A 17,317-nucleotide genomic window follows, 5' to 3' on the forward strand; every position below is an offset into this window, starting at 1 on the left:
CACCGTGTACACATGGAAAAAAGTACACTAGCGTTACAAATACAAAGGTTGATGCTTTAAGAGTATAAAGAACAGAGGTTGCCCACATGACCGAAATGGAGAATTGACATTTGCGAGTCATGAGACAATAACAGATGTTTATAAAAAAAAATTAGCTTCTTTTTAATATTCTTCAGTTTCAATACCTATTTGTGAAATAAACAGACAAAAGTATGTAGAACTGCTAAAAGATGATCATGATTGATGAACATGATGCACGTAAAAGAGTTGGACTACCTCCACATTCTACTATCTCACGTTAAAATCGACTCACGGGGAGTCATCACTACTTTAACTTCAAATATACATATTATCCGTAGAAAGTGAGTGTTAAAGATGGTTGTTTCATATTCAATATTGTGACCATCTTCATGTACGTAACAGAAGCACACACAAAGATCCTTCCAACCATACACGACAAATATGGCTAAAGACTATTAAGTCTACTGCTGCCTCTTTATCAGCTGTAGGAGAGCAGTAAAGTGAGTAAATTACAACCAGTTCTCAGATGGACTAAGTAAAGCAATCTCACAACTTAGATTTCTGCTACTCTTTGATTCATACTCACGAGATGCTAATACTCTTTGTAATTATTAATGATTATCCAGTAAGATATACATTTTTAGTATCTCCAAATAAACAGAGGAAAAGACTATTCATCCTTTTCCTTGTCAACTTTCTTCCCAATCCAATGAGCAACAATAGGAGTCAAAGCCACCGTAGGCGGAAACCTTATGGGAGAATCAGCTTTATGCGCTGCGTAAGCCAAAGCAAAGGCTCCCACTTTCTATCCCGTCTCACTCGTTGAGATCCCAACCTTTGAAACAAAACAACAGCGATTATTACTCAAATTCAAGTACAAGAAACACATAAAGTTTAGTATAACTAAGATAAAAGGAAAACCTTAAGAAGGAGAGCTTGAACATCAACACCAGAAGTGACGAGAGCGTAGCAGAGCGAGAAGGAAATGAGTGAAAGGGTGATGGATGTTGCTAGGTAAACACCACCGTACTTTGCAAGTAACTCCTTAGCTTCATCTGTTTTTGACTTCTTCTTGTTCTCTCCATCAGTTTCTTCCTCCTTTGAGCTCAATATCTGTATTGTTCAATCAAAATTGTAAACATATGATCCAAGAAGAAGGAAAGCAAAAGATTGAAGATAAGAAAGAGACCTTCCATAGACCAACTTCGAGTCCATATTTCTTGGCAATGACTCGTTCGAAGGTAATCGTCTTCCTCAGTTATCATATCGGTTAGGGTTTCGATTTGAATCGCTGTTAGGGTTTCGATTTGAATCACTGTTAGGGTTTCGATTCAGCTATTAGGGTTTCAATTTGAAATGCTCTGATCTTTCGCCTTTTTGATTAAAGTTTGTCACTTTCTGTTATCGGCTTCTTTTATAGGAACTTCGGATCTTGCCTCTTTGATTAAGTCTGTTTGATAAAGTTTGTCACTTTCTGTTAGCTTTTCTTGTAGGAATGGCTTCTTTATTCATCCAATCTTGCGGCTTCTCTTATAGGAATTTCGTTTAGTTTTAGCTTCTCTTCATTTATTTTATCATCTTGCTAGGTATGATGCTTTGTTTTGTATTTCCTTGTAATCTATTTGCATATTTTTTGTCGTTGGTGCAGTTCTCACTCAACCGACCTCGCGCATGACGGTTTTTTCTTAGCATGTCAAGCTTGTAGATCCGGCCGCTGTTACCTATGCCATGGCGTGAAGCATTTTCCTGCGCTTTGTCTCGAACTTGACAAGTTCTCGCGGAGGAATGAAAGATTGGTCCGGCCATTCCTTCGGGTGTTACAATGTGTAAGATGATGATGACACATTTAAATATGGTATGCTTCCTCTTCTCCTTTTCACTATCATTATTGTTTTAACTAGCTGTATTGTCCTTTCACTATCATTATTGTTTTAACGAATTGTATTGTTGGTTTCAATTTACAGACTATCCATGCAGTCAAGAGATTGAAGAACAACTTTGTTTACAACGCTGATGTTGAATTGATTGAACTTTTCATTCTCATCCACATCCCCCCCCCCTTTCTTATTCTTCGATACCATCGAAAGACGTCTTGAGATCTCATTCTTCCATAGACGATGCTTGCAACTATGACAATTCTAAGCGACAATGGTCTTTATTATGTTGAGGGTTTGATGTTTATATAACATATTGAGACTGTAGTTTCCTACTAAACATCATAACCAAAGGTTTCCTCTTATGTTTGTAAAACAAAATGAGAACCATTGGTGTGTTTTTCTTTTTCTCATAGCCACTGTTTTGGGATGATGATTGACACAAAAATTTGGTGGTCTGTTTTTATTATCCACAACTTTTGCACATGTTTTTCGTAATGCAGCCGTTGTCCTTGGCTTTAACATGATGTGTGTTTTAGTGTTGTAGGGGAGTTGTGCTTTGACCTTAAACATAAACAACCCACTTCTCAAGTTGTTGGTGGTGCGTCATTATTATGTTGAATGATGCATAAAGGTATTCAAAGATTTATGTGAATTATCAGATTTATGTTATAGAGTTTAGACGTGAATGATGTATAAAGGTATTCAAAGATTTATGTGAGTACTCACAAGATTTATGTGAGTATTCACTGAATAACCAAAAGTTTCTTCTAAATGATATTACGGTTTTCATCATCCAAAGAAAGTTATTGGTATGAATAAAAGAGATGTTGTGGTCTGATCGCCCACTATGCATCTATATAATTTTGGTGAATTCACGTTTAAGTATTCGATAATTGATGCATATTCATTAGAATAAGTATTGAACATTTTGAGCAACATAATTCACATCAAGCACACAAGTAATCACTAGTTCTCTCGTATTGGGTTAGAAACCAACCATGTTCGTTTAAGAGTTTTGGATGGGCAATATATATTTCAGTTGCTATACACAGAGTTTAATTGTGATATGTTTTTCAAATGAGGTTAGGAATATACATTGGATACGAATCTCTCTATCGATGTTTAAGAATTAGAGCTATCCTGAAGGATATAAGTAAGGAAAAGTGAATTAGTATTGTCAACTAATAAGGTTTATTTGTTCTTCAAGTTTACTTGATTTCCAAGATATTGTATAGCTATATCATTATTTGTGGAATAAGACCTATTGTTGTTTACTTGTTTGTCGCTAGGGAGGGAACAAATGGCTTGGGAAACTGGTTGAGAAGATGGTGAAGTTGGTTGCTGTGATGAACGGATTCAAACCGCATGAAATCGCGGTGAAAATCTCCGGGGAGACGGGAGAGATCCTTGAGATACTTGAGGACAAAGAAGGGAAGACGATGAAGTATGTAAGTGAGGCTTATGAGAGAGAAGATGGAAAGATATGGTTTGGGTCTGTTTTTTGGCCAGCCGTTTGGGTTCTTGATCGCAAGTAACTCTTGTTTTTTTTAACTCCGTTTTGTTGTTCGCAGTGATGTGTTCTATACAGTATTGATAAATGTTTCTCGAGTGTAACGTTTGTTCTGTGTGCCATTACTAGAGTAGTTGCATCCCCTTTTACGTGTTTATCTTTTCTCCTCTGTTTGCCAAGTAGCATAAAGAGGCTTCTCAGATGTTAGGAGATATATACTAAGGCTTAGAATGTGAAGTGGATATTAGACGGTTCTCATGAGGATCCACAACAAAATCTCTTATTTAGCATAATTATTAATTAGTATGGTTCCATTTAGTGGAGATCAACGTGAAAGCAAGACAGTTCTTATGAAGAAAGACTTGTAGAACAAAATACTTTTATTATTTGGAGTGTTTTAAATGCAACAACACTAAACAAAAAACAAGGTTTTTCCTAATTAGCCAGATCATGTCGGAGTACTGGAATGACAGGGATAAGTACTGGGACAGCAAACATAAGCAACAGAAAAATCGACCGACCCAAAGAAACGTTAGTTTCCTTTTTCTCAGGAAAAGGTTGGTTAATATTTTCCCAAAGACAAAAAGGAAAATATACAAAGCTATACAGGAAAAGGAATATGTATGTGATCGGCTGGCTATATAAGAAGAGTCCATAGGTGAATAACAAAGGAAACCCATGGCGAATAATCCTATAGCCCCACCACCTTCTGCGAAAAAAAGGAAGACGTCGTTGTCATCAATTCCAGATGATGTCATTGTGAACGTCTTAGCTCGGATCTCGAAATCTCACTACCGTTCCCTCTGCTTAGTCTCCAAAAACTTCTACTCTCTTCTATCTTCTCCAGATATCTACTTTGCTCGATCCCTAATCGGTACCACAGACGTTCACCTCTACGTGTGCCTACGGCTACCCACTCCCTCCCCCACCAGTCATCATCACAGATGGTTCAATCTCGGCTACCGTCAGGGTCAGTTAAGTTTAGTACCGGTAAGAACACTCTCTTCCTCGTCGTATTCACCCGACCGGTTAAACTCAACCTCTGTCGCCGTCCATTCCGAAATCTACCAGATAGGAGGAGGAAGCAACGAGGAGAAGCGGACCAGAGCCGTTAGAGTTCTTGATTGTCGGAGTCGTACGTGGCGTCCTGCTCCCGACATGAAGGTGGCAAGGAAACACGCTAGGTCTTATTTTTTAGATGACAAGATATATGTAACAGGAGGATGCACAAGAAGAGAGGAAAATTGGGGTGAGGTTTTCGACATAAAGACTCAGAAGTGGAAGCCATTGCCTAAGCCTCCTAGTGATCATGATCACAAAGGTGTAGTTTATGGAGGAAGGCTATACGCTTTCACCTCCATCAACTACGCATATGAGCCGAAAGAAGAAAGATGGGTACAAGAGGCGGGGTTTGTGGGTCTAGGACCTATAACAGGACCTTTGTGCGTTATAGGAAATGAGATTTTTGCTGAACATGACCGTAAGTACACGTGGTATAACCCAAGGAATGTGAATGGAAAGCAGCAGGTAATAGATGGTTTGAATGATGTGTACAAGAAACGTGCTAATAATTACAGAACGATTCAATTAGTTAACCATGGTGGGAAACTGGTAATTATATGGAATGAGACTCGCAGGAAACGCAAGCGTCTTTGGTGTGCGGTGATTAGCTTGGAGGAGCGTTCCACTCCATTGGGAACTCGTATGCGGGGGAAGGTCGAACGATGCGATCTTCTTTTAGATTCAGTCCACAAGTCATATATGTTCTCAAGCTGCCTATCGGTTTTGGTCTGAAACTCATATGTTTGCTATATTTCTAATAAGATGACTTTGTCTTTACATCAAAACAGGAATCTTGCATCATATTCCCTTTGTAATAAATCCAATCCAATGTAAATATATGATCTCTTCAAAGTATGGAAACTAAAATGGGTTGATATTAATTATGCTGTCTGCTTTGTGTATTGTTTGTCTTGTCTAGAGAAGTGGAGAGGGATAAAACAATCATCATGTGGGTGTCTACTCTAATCTTATTATGAAAAAAAAACAAGAGAGATCCTTCTGTGTTGTGAAATAAGTACTAATGACTATCTTATCTAAATAATCATCCTGGGGGGGAACAAAGAATGTCCTAATCATCAAATGACTGTAAAGAATCATTGCTAATTTGATTTATGAAACATAAAAGTTGATTAAAGTAACTGCAAAGCACATCATACCACTATCCTTGGTGCTGTTACCCCCAAGAATATATGCATCGAGAAAAGAAAAAAAAGACATTGCCACCAAGAAGGAGTGGGTCTAAATTGATGAAGTCATGACCAAGTGTCTTGCATACAAGATGAAGTTTGTGTATTTCCTGTTTTCGTTGTGTCAGCTTAGTTATAAAAGGCATAGGAAATAGGAGAATTAGAAATTATTCGTATAAAAGGCATAAGACACCAACGGGAGACTTTTGGATTGGCATACACTGCAAGAAATCTCCAGCGGGGAGATTGATAGTGGGGAACAAATGGCTTGGGAAATTGGTTGAGAAGATAGTGAAGTTGGAGTTGTTGATTGCTGTGATGAACGGATTCAAACCGCATGGAATCGCGGTGAAAATCTCGGGCGAGACAGGAGAGATCCTTGAGATACTTGAGGATAAAGAAGGGAAGACAATGAAGTATGTAAGTGAGGCTTATGAGAGGGAAGATGGAAAGATATGGTTTGGGTCTGTTTTTTGGCCAGCCGTTTGGGTTCTTGATCGCAAGTAACTCTGTTTTCTTTTTAACTATGTTTTGTTGTTCGCAGTGATGTGTTCTATACAGTATTAATAAATCTTTCTTGTGTGTAACATTTGTTCTGTGTGCCATTACTAAGAGTAGTTGCATCCACTTTTATATGTTATCTCTCTCCTCTGTTTGCCATGTATCTTTTCAGTTACTTGTGCAAAAATTTCCACAACTAAGCATGGTTGTGTTGGAGTAATAGAAGGAAAAATGATATATTGGAAAATGATTTACTGTATATTGAGGCCAAAGTATAGGAAGAATATGTTGAATTTGCAAGGTGAGTAAATAAGTCTTTCGAATATCTAAAACTTAAGTTCATAACAAAATGGGATCACATGACAAAAATTAAGTTCTGTAAGTTGAAGTAATTGTAACATTTCGATATCTTGACTATCTGTATTGCTAAAATATGCGTATTTTCAATTATTTCTCTATAGTAAACTTTATGGTTAAATTTGTTTAAGCGGGAGTAGTAGAAAGATGGTAACTTATCGGCAAATAACTAGTGATAATTGTACGAATGATGCTAATTGTGAGGATTGTAAAGTTAATAAACAGGTTTTTCGAACTTCTGAGACTTGATGCTCCTCCTGGCTATTAGATAGAATAGGCCATCGGCAAATAGATAGAGCACTGTGTACACTTGGAAAAAAGCACACTAGCGTTACAAATACAAAGGTTGATGCTTTAAGAGTATAAAGAACAGAGGTTGCCCAGATGACCGAAATGGAGAATTAACTAACATTTGCGAGTCATGAGACAATATAACACATGCTTGTGAAAAAAATTGAGCTTCTTTTTAATATTCTTCAGTTTCAACACCTATTTGTGAAATAAACACACAAAAGGAGATGCCGAAATGTATGTAGAACTGTTAAAAGATGATCATGATTCATGAAACTGATGCACATAAAAGAGTCGGACTACCTACACATTCTACTATCTCACACTCGTTAAAATCGACTCACCGAGAGTCATCTCTACTTCAACTTCCAATATGTACAGATTATCCATTGAAGATGGTTGTTTCGTATTCAATATTGTGACCATTTTCATGTACGTAACAGAAGCACACAAAAAGATCCTTCCAACCATACACGACGAATATAGATGAAGACTACTAGTCTACCACTGCCTCCTATCAGATGTGGGCGAGCAGTAAAGTCAGTAAATTACAACCAGTTCTCAGATGGACAAGGTAAAAAGCAATCTCACAACTTAGACTCTGCCACTCTTTGATTCATACTCACGAGATGCTAATACTCTTTGTAAATATTAATGATTATCCAGTAAGATATACATTTTTAGTATCTCCAAATAAACAAAAGGAAAAGACTATTCATCATCCTTCTCCTTGTCAACTTTCTTCCCAATCCAATTAGCGACAATAGGAGTCAAAGCCACCGTGGGAGGAAACCTAATCGGAGATGCAGCCTTATGCGCTGCGTAAGCCAACGCAAAGGCTCCCACTTTCTCTCCCGTCTCATTCGTCGAGATCCCAACCTTTGAAACAAAACAACAGCTATTATTACTCAAACCCAAGAACAAGAAACACATAAAGTTTAGTATAAAAGGAAAACCTTGAGAAGGAGAGCTTGAACATCAACACCGGAAGTGACGAGAGCGTAGCAGAGCGAGAAGGAAATGAGGGAAAGGGTGATGGACGTTGCGAGGTAAGCACCACCGTACTTTGCAAGTAACTCCTTAGCTTCATCTGTTTTCGACTTCTTCTTCTTCTTCTCCTCTCCATCACTTTCTTCATCCTTTGAGGTCAATATCTGTATTGTTCATTCAAAATTGTAAATATATGATTCAAGAAGAGGAAAGCAAAAGATTGAAGATAAGAAAGTCACCTTCCATAGACCAACTTCGAGTCCATATTTCTTGGTAACTTCCTCCGGAGACGGCGGGGAAGTGTTCTTCTCCTCGGCTTTCTCTCGGACGGCTCTGCATCTGAACTTATTCGTATTGGACTCCGACGAAGTTTGGATTGAAGAGAGGAAGAAGAATCGAGTTTTAGTGTTTCTGGTGTTCCACAAGGAAGACGGAGACGACGAAGGGACTTGCAGAATCATCGCCATGGTTTAATTTTGTTTTCAGCCACCAAAACTAAGTCAATCGTTTCCTTTACCTTTTATTGTTTGTTCTTCTTGTACACACAAATCTTACCGTAGTTATAAACCTTTTTATCTAATTATTTAATTTAAACAAAGTTAATTTTTTGATATTAAATTGTACTTTATCAAGTTAATTAAAATTAGTGTTTAATCATCTGGAATTTAGAAGATGCTTTACAATACTTGGAGTAAAGGAGAACAAAAAATGAGGAGGTAAACGAATATCCACGTCCCTGGGGAAAAAGTAAGCGGATGAGGTTGTTTTCGTTTTCAGACACTCAACACACGTACGGCTAGAATGCAGGCAAGTCGCCAGACCATACATCGCACAAACAAAACCCAAAATATATACATTCTCTCTCTGTACTTTTTGTTTCAAATACATTTTCTATATAGTATATATAAAGGCAAATCTTTTAAATAACTTTTTATTTTATTTAAGATGACAAAGTATATTCAGTAAAAAGTTAATAACAATTATAGTCTTATTAACAATTTTAATTAATTATTTATTAAATATATAAAATAAATGGAGAAATTCCATAGTTAGTTCTTTTTAGTTTTTTTTTCACAAAAATAGACTTAAAAGAATAACAAAAATAAGTTTTACTATTAAAAATTAAATATGCACTTTTAAGGGTTAACTAATCTATACTTATGATTTAGAGTTAAGGAGTGAGATTTTTGGGATAGAATTTCAAATTAAAAAAAAATTAAAATTAAAATTAAAATGTTCAAAATAAAAAAAAGTCTATTTTGGTCATTTTATTTTTTGAGTGCTATTTTTGTGAAAATAAGAACTATCAGAACTTGAAAACTCTAAACTATAAGAAAAGAACCAGTAGATATCATATTTTTATGCCAGTTATATGTTGGGTTGGAATTTCTCTAATACACTGTATATTACTATATTAGTAAATTTCATTCATTACAAAAAAAGAGAAGAATATTGATAATAAAAAACTTGTGTATCGTATTATGCTGTGTTTCATCTTTTTAGCATATTTATCTTAACAAAATAAAACTCCACAAAAGCACAAACAAAGAAAACCCAAAAATCATACAAATAGTGTCTTGAAATTTTTCTCTCCTCTCTTTTTTCTTTCTCCACTCTGTCTTCATCTCCACGTATTCCTCATACCTTCCTTTACCTCTTCTCCCCTCACCACATCCATCTTTACGACTTCTCTTCCCTTCCAACAACCCTTGTAATATTACCACACTCTCCCTCCCTTTCAAACACTTTCCTTCTATGTCCTCTACTCCCAACCTCACCTCCCTCACGTGCACTTCTCCTCCCACTTCCTCGTCCACCTCTTTCCACGTCTCCGCCGATCCACACGACACAACCGCCGCCACCTCCGCCGCTCTCTTCCCCGTCACCACCGTCGAAAATCTAATCTCTAAATCTCCGGTCAACCAGTTCCGCTTCGCCGAAACTGCGTCCCTACTCGATATATTCACCGCACGTTTCTTTACCGGATCGATCACTATCCAGTTGAGCTTCATGCTCGCTTCCATATCTGTCACCCACGCTTCGTAATCCCCACCCGGATATCGAATCCGGGTGCTAACCGACTCTTTTGGGTCGAGCATATCGACCCGAAACGGAGCCGACAAGAACCAACTTCCTTTGCCACTCTCTGTTTCCATCTCTTGGACCTTAGAGTAGATTAGCTCTCCTCGGTAATACAGGTCAACGGCTGAGATTAATCCAGTGGTCGGTGGATCGTCTTTTTCGGAAGGCCACGTGTGTTCACTGAACGGGTACGAGTCAGCGAAGAAGGAGCGGTACCCGGAAGGGAAGGAGGAGATGGCTTTAACAACACGTGGATCGTTTATAGAAGGCCACGTGGCGGCTGAGAGTTCTTGCCAGAGCTTCTGTTCCCTGCAGAGGGTTTGGAGATAAGAGGATGTTGATGCGGTGGAGGAAAGCGTCGGACCGTCGAGTCGGGTCAAGATTTGGGTTTGGATGATGTCAGGATGAAGCGTTGAGAAGGAATCACCGGTGCTATAATCGACGTGTGCCATTTAGAAATGAGAGGAAATTGTTTTTTTTTTTTTTATGTGAAAAGAGAATGTGTAACAAGATGATTATGAAATCATACAGATATATAATGAATGAAGTAAAGATATCTATACTATACTAAAAGGGGGATATAAGCCATGGAGAGGATGTCCACATAGGATAAAAAAATCAACCAATTAGAGAACCCAAAATTGCCATGTCATCTCATTTATTTTTCGTAAAAAATAAAAAAAAACAATACGAATGTGAGAATCGAACCCGGGTTAGTATGATATATATATAGGATAGTTACCACTAAGCCATTGAAACTTTCTTGGACAAATATACAAGAACCACTAAGTATATAATCACAAACTCTTATGTACATTTACAATAATATGAATTCAACTTTCAAGACTCCGATACTTTGTTTTGTAAAAAAAAAATAAGTAAGTGACTAAGCTAATATATTCTTAGAAAGTGTGAGAACGTTGACAAATATGAAAAAACATAGTTTTTTGTTTTCGTGACAAAGTTAAGAATTTTGTAAAAGTAAGTTTAACATATAAATTTTCGTGTCAAATATGAAAAAGCATAGATTTTTGTAAAATTTTGACAAAACAACTCAAAACATACTTCTCTAATGTCTTAATAAAATATTATTTAAGGGTGCAATAATTAAATATATAGGATAGTTACCACTAAGCCATTGAAACTTTCTTGGACAAATATACAAGAACCACTAAGTATATAATCACAAACTCTTATGTACATTTACAATAATATGAATTCAACTTTCAAGACTCCGATACTTTGTTTTGTAAAAAAAAAATAAGTAAGTGACTAAGCTAATATATTCTTAGAAAGTGTGAGAACGTTGACAAATATGAAAAAACATAGTTTTTTGTTTTCGTGACAAAGTTAAGAATTTTGTAAAAGTAAGTTTAACATATAAATTTTCGTGTCAAATATGAAAAAGCATAGATTTTTGTAAAATTTTGACAAAACAACTCAAAACATACTTCTCTAATGTCTTAATAAAATATTATTTAAGGGTGCAATAATTAAATATATTAATTCAATAAATTTTGTAATTTATAGACAAAACAATAACACAACAAATTTTGAAACATTTGTTTAACCTATCGATTTTTTTTCATGAGAATCCAACTAAACAAGATAAAAAAAAATTAGATTTACAAATATTTAATTACCATTTTATTCAATTTTGATTAATTTCAAATTGTCATAATGTATCTTTTTGAAGTTACAAATATGAAAAAACATAGATTTTTGTACAATTTGACAAAACAACTCAAAACATATTTTTCTAATGTCTTAATAAAATATTATTTAAGGATGCAATAATTAAATATATTAATTCAATAAATTTTATAATTTATAGACAAAACAATACCACAACAAATTTTGAAACATTTGTTTAACCAATCGATTTTTTTTCATGAGAATCCAACTAAACAAGATAAAAAAAAATTAGATTTACAAATATTTAATTACCATTTTATTCAATTTTGATTAATTTCAAATTGTCATAATGTATCTTTTTGAAGTTACAAATATGAAAAAGCATAGATTTTTGTACAATTTGACAAAACAACTCAAAACATATTTTTCTAATGTCTTAATAAAATATTATTTAAGGATGCAATAATTAAATATATTAATTCAATAAATTTTTTAATTTATAGACAAAAAAATACCACAACAAATTTTGAAACATTTGTTTAACCAATCGATTTTTTTCGTGAGAATCCAAGATAAAAAAAATTAGATTTACAAATATTTAATTACCATTTTATTCAATTTTGATTCATTTCAAATTGTAATAATGTATCTTTTTGAAGTTACAAATATGAAAAAGCATAGATTTTTGTACAATTTGACAAAACAACTCAAAACATATTTTTCTAATGTCTTAATAAAATATTATTTAAGGATGCAATAATTAAATATATTAATTCAATAAATTTTATAATTTATAGACAAAACAATACCACAACAAATTTTGAAACATTTGTTTAACCAATCGATTTTTTTTCATGAGAATCCAACTAAACAATTAGATTTACAAATATTTAATTACCATTTTATTCAATTTTGATTCATTTCAAATTGTAATAATGTATCTTTTTGAAGTTACAAAAAAATAATGTTCTTTCTTTATTACACTAGCATTATATATAGATTCTATATACACAAAATAAATATAATATAACAACATAAGCTTACTTTCCCCGATTCATATGAAAACTTTTTTAGCTATCCACCAAAGCAAATTAATTAAATCAATGAGATTGTTAAAATACAGCAAATTAATATATAATTTTATTTTAAATTAAATTATTTAAAAAGTGTATTTTCGTTAAAACAAAATAATAAATAAGTAAAACTGATTTAATGGTAATTTTTATGATATATATATATATCAATTCTGTGAAAGAAATAGAAGCTTAATAAGGAAAAAAATCTTAAATACAAAAACCTCTAAAAATTAACAAAAAAACTAATAAATTAAACTATGATATCACTTAAAAGCTTCTTAGACAATATTAATAAAATATTTAAACGATAATTAGACAAATTTGATTTTTTTATGGTGGACAAAAAAATAGGATGGACATTAATGATATATGAACTATGAATAGTACTTTGTGAATCAGACTTAGATAACATATCTGCACATCCATTTCAGTCCTTTTTGATGTCTAAATTCAATTTCTTCAGAGTAATTATTCCACAAATAAATCGTATGAGATATTGTTTTGATATGTAGATTTGTTTTTTCAATGTTAAGAAGATTGTTAACTCTAAAAATGTCTCCTTCGAATATGATATGTCTATAACCGAGTCCCCAACATGAGACAAGTTTGTTTAAAAAGTAAATAATTTTATTTTTCTTATATTATATAATCAATATATATTATTTAGTGATAATAAAAATATAGTTATTCATCTATCACAAATATCTATGCAAATATGTGAATCAAGTACAACAATCAAACAACATAATGATTTCCACAAAGAAAATTTAAAAAATATATTTATGTTATGTAGTCATATTTTATATTCTTTAAATAATGTAATACAATATTATACATTATTTTTTTAGAATTGAGAAATACATATATCAGTTAGACAAATTAAGCGATAATTAGACAAATTTGATTTTTATTTTGTGAGCAAAAAGTTTATTATTAATTAGCATTACTTATTTCAAGATGTTTAAGAAATGATGGACAAAAAAATAGGATGGACATAAATGATATATGAACTATACATAGTTTTTTGTAAAGTTGACTTAGATAACACATATGCACATCCATTTCCAGTCATTTTTTATGCATAAATTCAATTTCTTCAGAGCAGTTATTCCACAAAGAGATCGTATGAGATATTGTTTTGATATTCAGATTTGTTTCTTGATTGTTAAGAAGATTGATAAGTGTAAAAATGTTTCATTCGAATATGATATGTCTATAACCGAGTTCTCAACATGAGACAAGTTTGTTAAAAAGTAAATAATTCTATTTTTCTTATATTATATAATAAATATATATTATTTACTGATAATAAAAATATAGTTATTCATCTATCACAAATATCTATGCAAATATGTGAATTAAGTACAGCAATCAAACAACATAATGATTTCCACAAAGAAAATATAAAAAATATATTTATGTTATGTAGTCTTATTTTATATTTTTTAAATAATATAATACAATATTATACATTATTTTTTAGAATTGAGAAATACTTATAATATCTTATCCGCGCGTAGCGCGGTTAAAAAATCTAGTAAAGAGAATGATCAAAGGAAGCGATGGTTCAGTCAACCGTCGCTCTTTTAGACTATTCTATTTCAAGATGCATGATTTATTATTCCTATTTTATCCATGTTTCCGAAGATAAATAAATGTATATACACGCTCTATTTATGACAAATCTTTTCAAAACTTATCTTTATTAGACAGATCACGTAATCTCTGCAACGAATTTCATATTTTCCACGTTATTTTTATCATTGAGTTGACATTTCAAGCTTTTTGGTTGCTCGGATTTTGAAAACCAGGAGGACATTTTTTTGTTCTTATGGTCAGTTAAAAGCTTTTTTTTTTAGAACAAATAACTTTTTTTATGGCCACTCAGAAGTCAGAACCGGTGGTCTTAATTAGTGGCTCTTTCTTGGAAAAAAAGAAGACATTTTCGCAATATGATTGTATTAGAGTGCATTAGTTTTGTTGTATGCTTATTGGTGGTGGTACTAATGTCCTGTATTAAAATTATACTGGTTATAGTAGAATAACTAGCACATGAAACTCTCTCTCCTCTCCTAGAGAGAGATTTTCTCTCTCGATTTCTTCCTCTCTTATCAATCTCTTATCTTTCAGAGAGGTTAGATTTGTTCGAGAGTGAGAGAGAGATATCCTTTTGTTTTCCGGCTACGGTTCATCCGACCGGCTTTCGTCTCCGGCGTTCTCGCGTTCTTCTCCGGCGGAGAGCAGCCGGCTTTTGACTCTGGGATGCGGTGTATCCCTTAGCTCCATGTCGCCGGTTTTTGGTTCCGCGTCACGCCTCGTTGGTGCTGACGGCGGCTTTTCATCGGGGTTATCCCGGTTCAGTTTGACTGGCGTCTCTGTTCTTCCTCCTCCCAATCGACTCTCTTTCCTTGGCCTCATCGATGGTTGAGGGATGATAGAAGACGATTGAATCATTTGGAAAGGTCTGGTCCGGAAGCGATTCGACTAACCGTGAAGAAGGCTCTGTCTGAGCATCTTTCTTCATCGGCTTCAGTTCCGCTGTCGGCGGAAGTCCGTCGCCTCTCCTTTGCAGCGCCGGTGGAAGATGGTTGATTCTCGCCTTGACACGTGTCACAGAATGCTGGGCGTTCGTACACGCGGTGGGCAAGTTGTCAACTCCTTCCTCTTCCGGTTTTTCGTTTTGGGCTTTAGGCCCTGAGCGGTTTAGTACAGTATTGCCTATTTGATGGGCCTGTTGTCTTTTGTTATGTTTTGGATTGGGCTTATTTGGGCCTTTTCCTTTTAATAAAATATCAGTGAAAAAAAAAAAGAATAACTAGCACATAAATTTATGAGTAATTGGCGTAGATGCACCCAGAAATCCATGTAATTTGCCATATAACCTTGTTTTTTTTTAATATTTTTAGTGACTATAATACCCTTATCTCTATCTCTCTCTCTTCTCCCTTTTATGTGTTCTAATCTCTTTATCTCTCGTACAAATTATTCAAATCATCTTCTAATTCAACACAAATCTTTATTTTTTTATTCTGATTCTTTTGACACCCATAATGCTAATCTTATTTTCTCACCCCAGTTCTAATATTTCCAATTTCGAATCACAATCAACTTTTAGATAATATATACGTTAGTAGGTACTTACCTGCTATTATTTAGATTTTAATGGATTCTTAATCGATACATGAAGTGTTAGCTGTTACAAATAGATTTGAAGCTATTTAATAGATAACTAATTAATTGTTAATAGTTTCATTAACTGCTATATGATTTGTTAGTTGATACATTTGTTTGATACATAGATTGTTAGATGATACTGAAATTATTAGCGGATATGTTAGTTGGTATGTAAATTGTTACCTGCTATGTAAATATTTAGCTGATAGATCTAGAGTTACTTGTTTTCGACAAAGCATAAGGGCATTTTCGTCCGCACAGTGTCAAAAAGTTACTCCTTTTTGAGTTATCCATAATTAAGGGCATTCAGCAAATTTGGACCTTAATTGGGGATATTCCACACATTGTCTCTAAATTTATAGTAGTTACGGGGTAGGTATTATAGTAAAATAAGACAAATTTTTATATTTTTATTTTTTCAGAATTTTTTAATAACAAGCAGTTAAAAACTGAAGAAGTTTTCTCTTTAAAATATTTATATAAAAATACCAGATATATACTATAATATGTTTGTTTTTATCTTATAAAATACGTCGTTGTCATGATAGTTACGCATAGGCCTAGTTACGCATCGTAACGTAATCAAGATTTACTGTGATTAGTGAGTGAATTACTATTTTCGTGTTAGTAATCAATTTTATTGAAAAGAATTATTATATGAAATAACACTATATTTACGTGGTACATTATGGATTGTGTCATTTTGTACCACTAATTTTTTTTAGAATTTTATACATTACTTATATGTAATAGAGAAAAAGACTAGGATAGCACCAAACCAAGTTTTTGTTCCCAAAGTAGCACTCAAGGCTCAAAGTCACAAAAATAAGTTTCATTAAAGAGGTAAATATACACTTATACCCCTTAGGTTAATTAATCCAAACCTTAGGGTTTAGAGTTAAGGGGTGGGGTTTTGGAATTAGAGTTTAAAATTTTATAAAAAATAAATACTAAAATAAAAAATAAAAATTTTAAAAACAGTTTCAAAAAGTATTTTTAAATTATAAAAAGAAAATTTTCAAAAAAAAAAATAAAAAAAAATTTCGAAAAAAAGATTTTCAAAAAAAAAAATTATAAAATTTCGAATCTGAAAACTCATAATCTGAAACTATAAAATTTTTTTTTTTTTATTTTATTATTTTTATTTTTTTTTGTTTGTTTATTTAATTTTAAACCAAGGGTATTAGGGATATTTTACCCTTTAATGAATATCATTTTTGTGACTTTTTCCTTCTAGTGCTATTTTTGAGACATAAACTTCAAAAGGTGCTATTATTGACAATTGCCCTATGTAATATTGGTAAATCAATTTCTAATTAATTAATTCAAAAGTTTCCATAATTCATTATATGTTTGCATTTTTAATTTAATAATAAACATATATTTTTTCTAACAAAATCTTATAAAATGTTTCACCACTATTTTATAAATTATTATTATATTATTATTATTTTAAAAGAAAAAGGAAAATATGCTAATATTATTGTATATTACATATAGATAAAAGATATATTATCAAGCTAAATGATAAATATAATTACATAAACTAATACG

At 33.2% G+C, this 17,317-nt stretch overlaps 3 protein-coding genes and 1 pseudogene across 4 annotated transcripts; 1 reads left to right on the top strand and 3 right to left on the bottom strand.

The window, feature by feature from the left end:
* Positions 1 to 558: 558 nt before the first annotated feature.
* LOC106448655 lies at positions 559 to 1,694 on the bottom strand (annotated as a pseudogene).
* Positions 1,097 to 5,351, top strand: LOC106449968 (putative F-box/kelch-repeat protein At4g35120). 2 transcript variants are annotated; one of them, XM_013891626.3, is made up of 4 exons: positions 1,097 to 1,262; positions 1,670 to 1,876; positions 1,986 to 4,398; positions 4,480 to 5,351. In XM_013891626.3, exons 3-4 carry the CDS (start codon positions 4,087 to 4,089, stop codon positions 5,200 to 5,202), a joined length of 1,035 nt encoding a protein of 344 aa, XP_013747080.2. In that variant the 5' UTR covers positions 1,097 to 1,262; positions 1,670 to 1,876; positions 1,986 to 4,086; the 3' UTR covers positions 5,203 to 5,351. The 2 variants fall into 2 exon arrangements, with proteins under 2 accessions (XP_013747080.2, XP_048633747.1); XM_048777790.1 differs by having other exon boundaries at positions 1,986 to 5,351.
* A 2,085-nt stretch (positions 5,352 to 7,436) lies between these two features.
* On the bottom strand, positions 7,437 to 8,400 carry LOC125608042. The gene is made up of 3 exons (XM_048777792.1): positions 8,036 to 8,400; positions 7,763 to 7,960; positions 7,437 to 7,685 (listed from the first exon to the last, which is right to left on the bottom strand). Exons 1-3 carry the CDS (start codon positions 8,261 to 8,263, stop codon positions 7,518 to 7,520), a joined length of 594 nt encoding a protein of 197 aa, XP_048633749.1. The 5' UTR covers positions 8,264 to 8,400; the 3' UTR covers positions 7,437 to 7,517.
* An 848-nt stretch (positions 8,401 to 9,248) lies between these two features.
* Positions 9,249 to 14,296, bottom strand: LOC106446756 (F-box protein At2g27310-like). Its single transcript, XM_048777793.1, has 2 exons — positions 14,129 to 14,296; positions 9,249 to 10,435 (listed from the first exon to the last, which is right to left on the bottom strand). Exon 2 carries the CDS (start codon positions 10,328 to 10,330, stop codon positions 9,305 to 9,307), a length of 1,026 nt encoding a protein of 341 aa, XP_048633750.1. The 5' UTR covers positions 10,331 to 10,435; positions 14,129 to 14,296; the 3' UTR covers positions 9,249 to 9,304.
* Between the last annotated feature and the right edge of the window lie 3,021 nt (positions 14,297 to 17,317).

Source organism: Brassica napus, chromosome A4 (assembly GCF_020379485.1).
Source record: "Brassica napus cultivar Da-Ae chromosome A4, Da-Ae, whole genome shotgun sequence".
Taxonomy (NCBI): domain Eukaryota; kingdom Viridiplantae; phylum Streptophyta; class Magnoliopsida; order Brassicales; family Brassicaceae; genus Brassica; species Brassica napus.

Coding starts and splice junctions, on each gene's coding strand:
- LOC125608042 (XM_048777792.1), bottom strand. CDS start 8,263: ATGGCGATGATTCTGCAAGTCCCTTCGTCGTCTCCGTCTTCCTTGTGG. Junction 7,961..8,035: donor TCGAAGTTGGTCTATGGAAG/GTGACTTTCTTA, acceptor TGAACAATACAG/ATATTGACCTCAAAGGATGA. Junction 7,686..7,762: donor TTCAAGCTCTCCTTCTCAAG/GTTTTCCTTTTA, acceptor TTTGTTTCAAAG/GTTGGGATCTCGACGAATGA.
- LOC106449968 (XM_048777790.1), top strand. CDS start 4,087: ATGGCGAATAATCCTATAGCCCCACCACCTTCTGCGAAAAAAAGGAAG.
- LOC106446756 (XM_048777793.1), bottom strand. CDS start 10,330: ATGGCACACGTCGATTATAGCACCGGTGATTCCTTCTCAACGCTTCAT.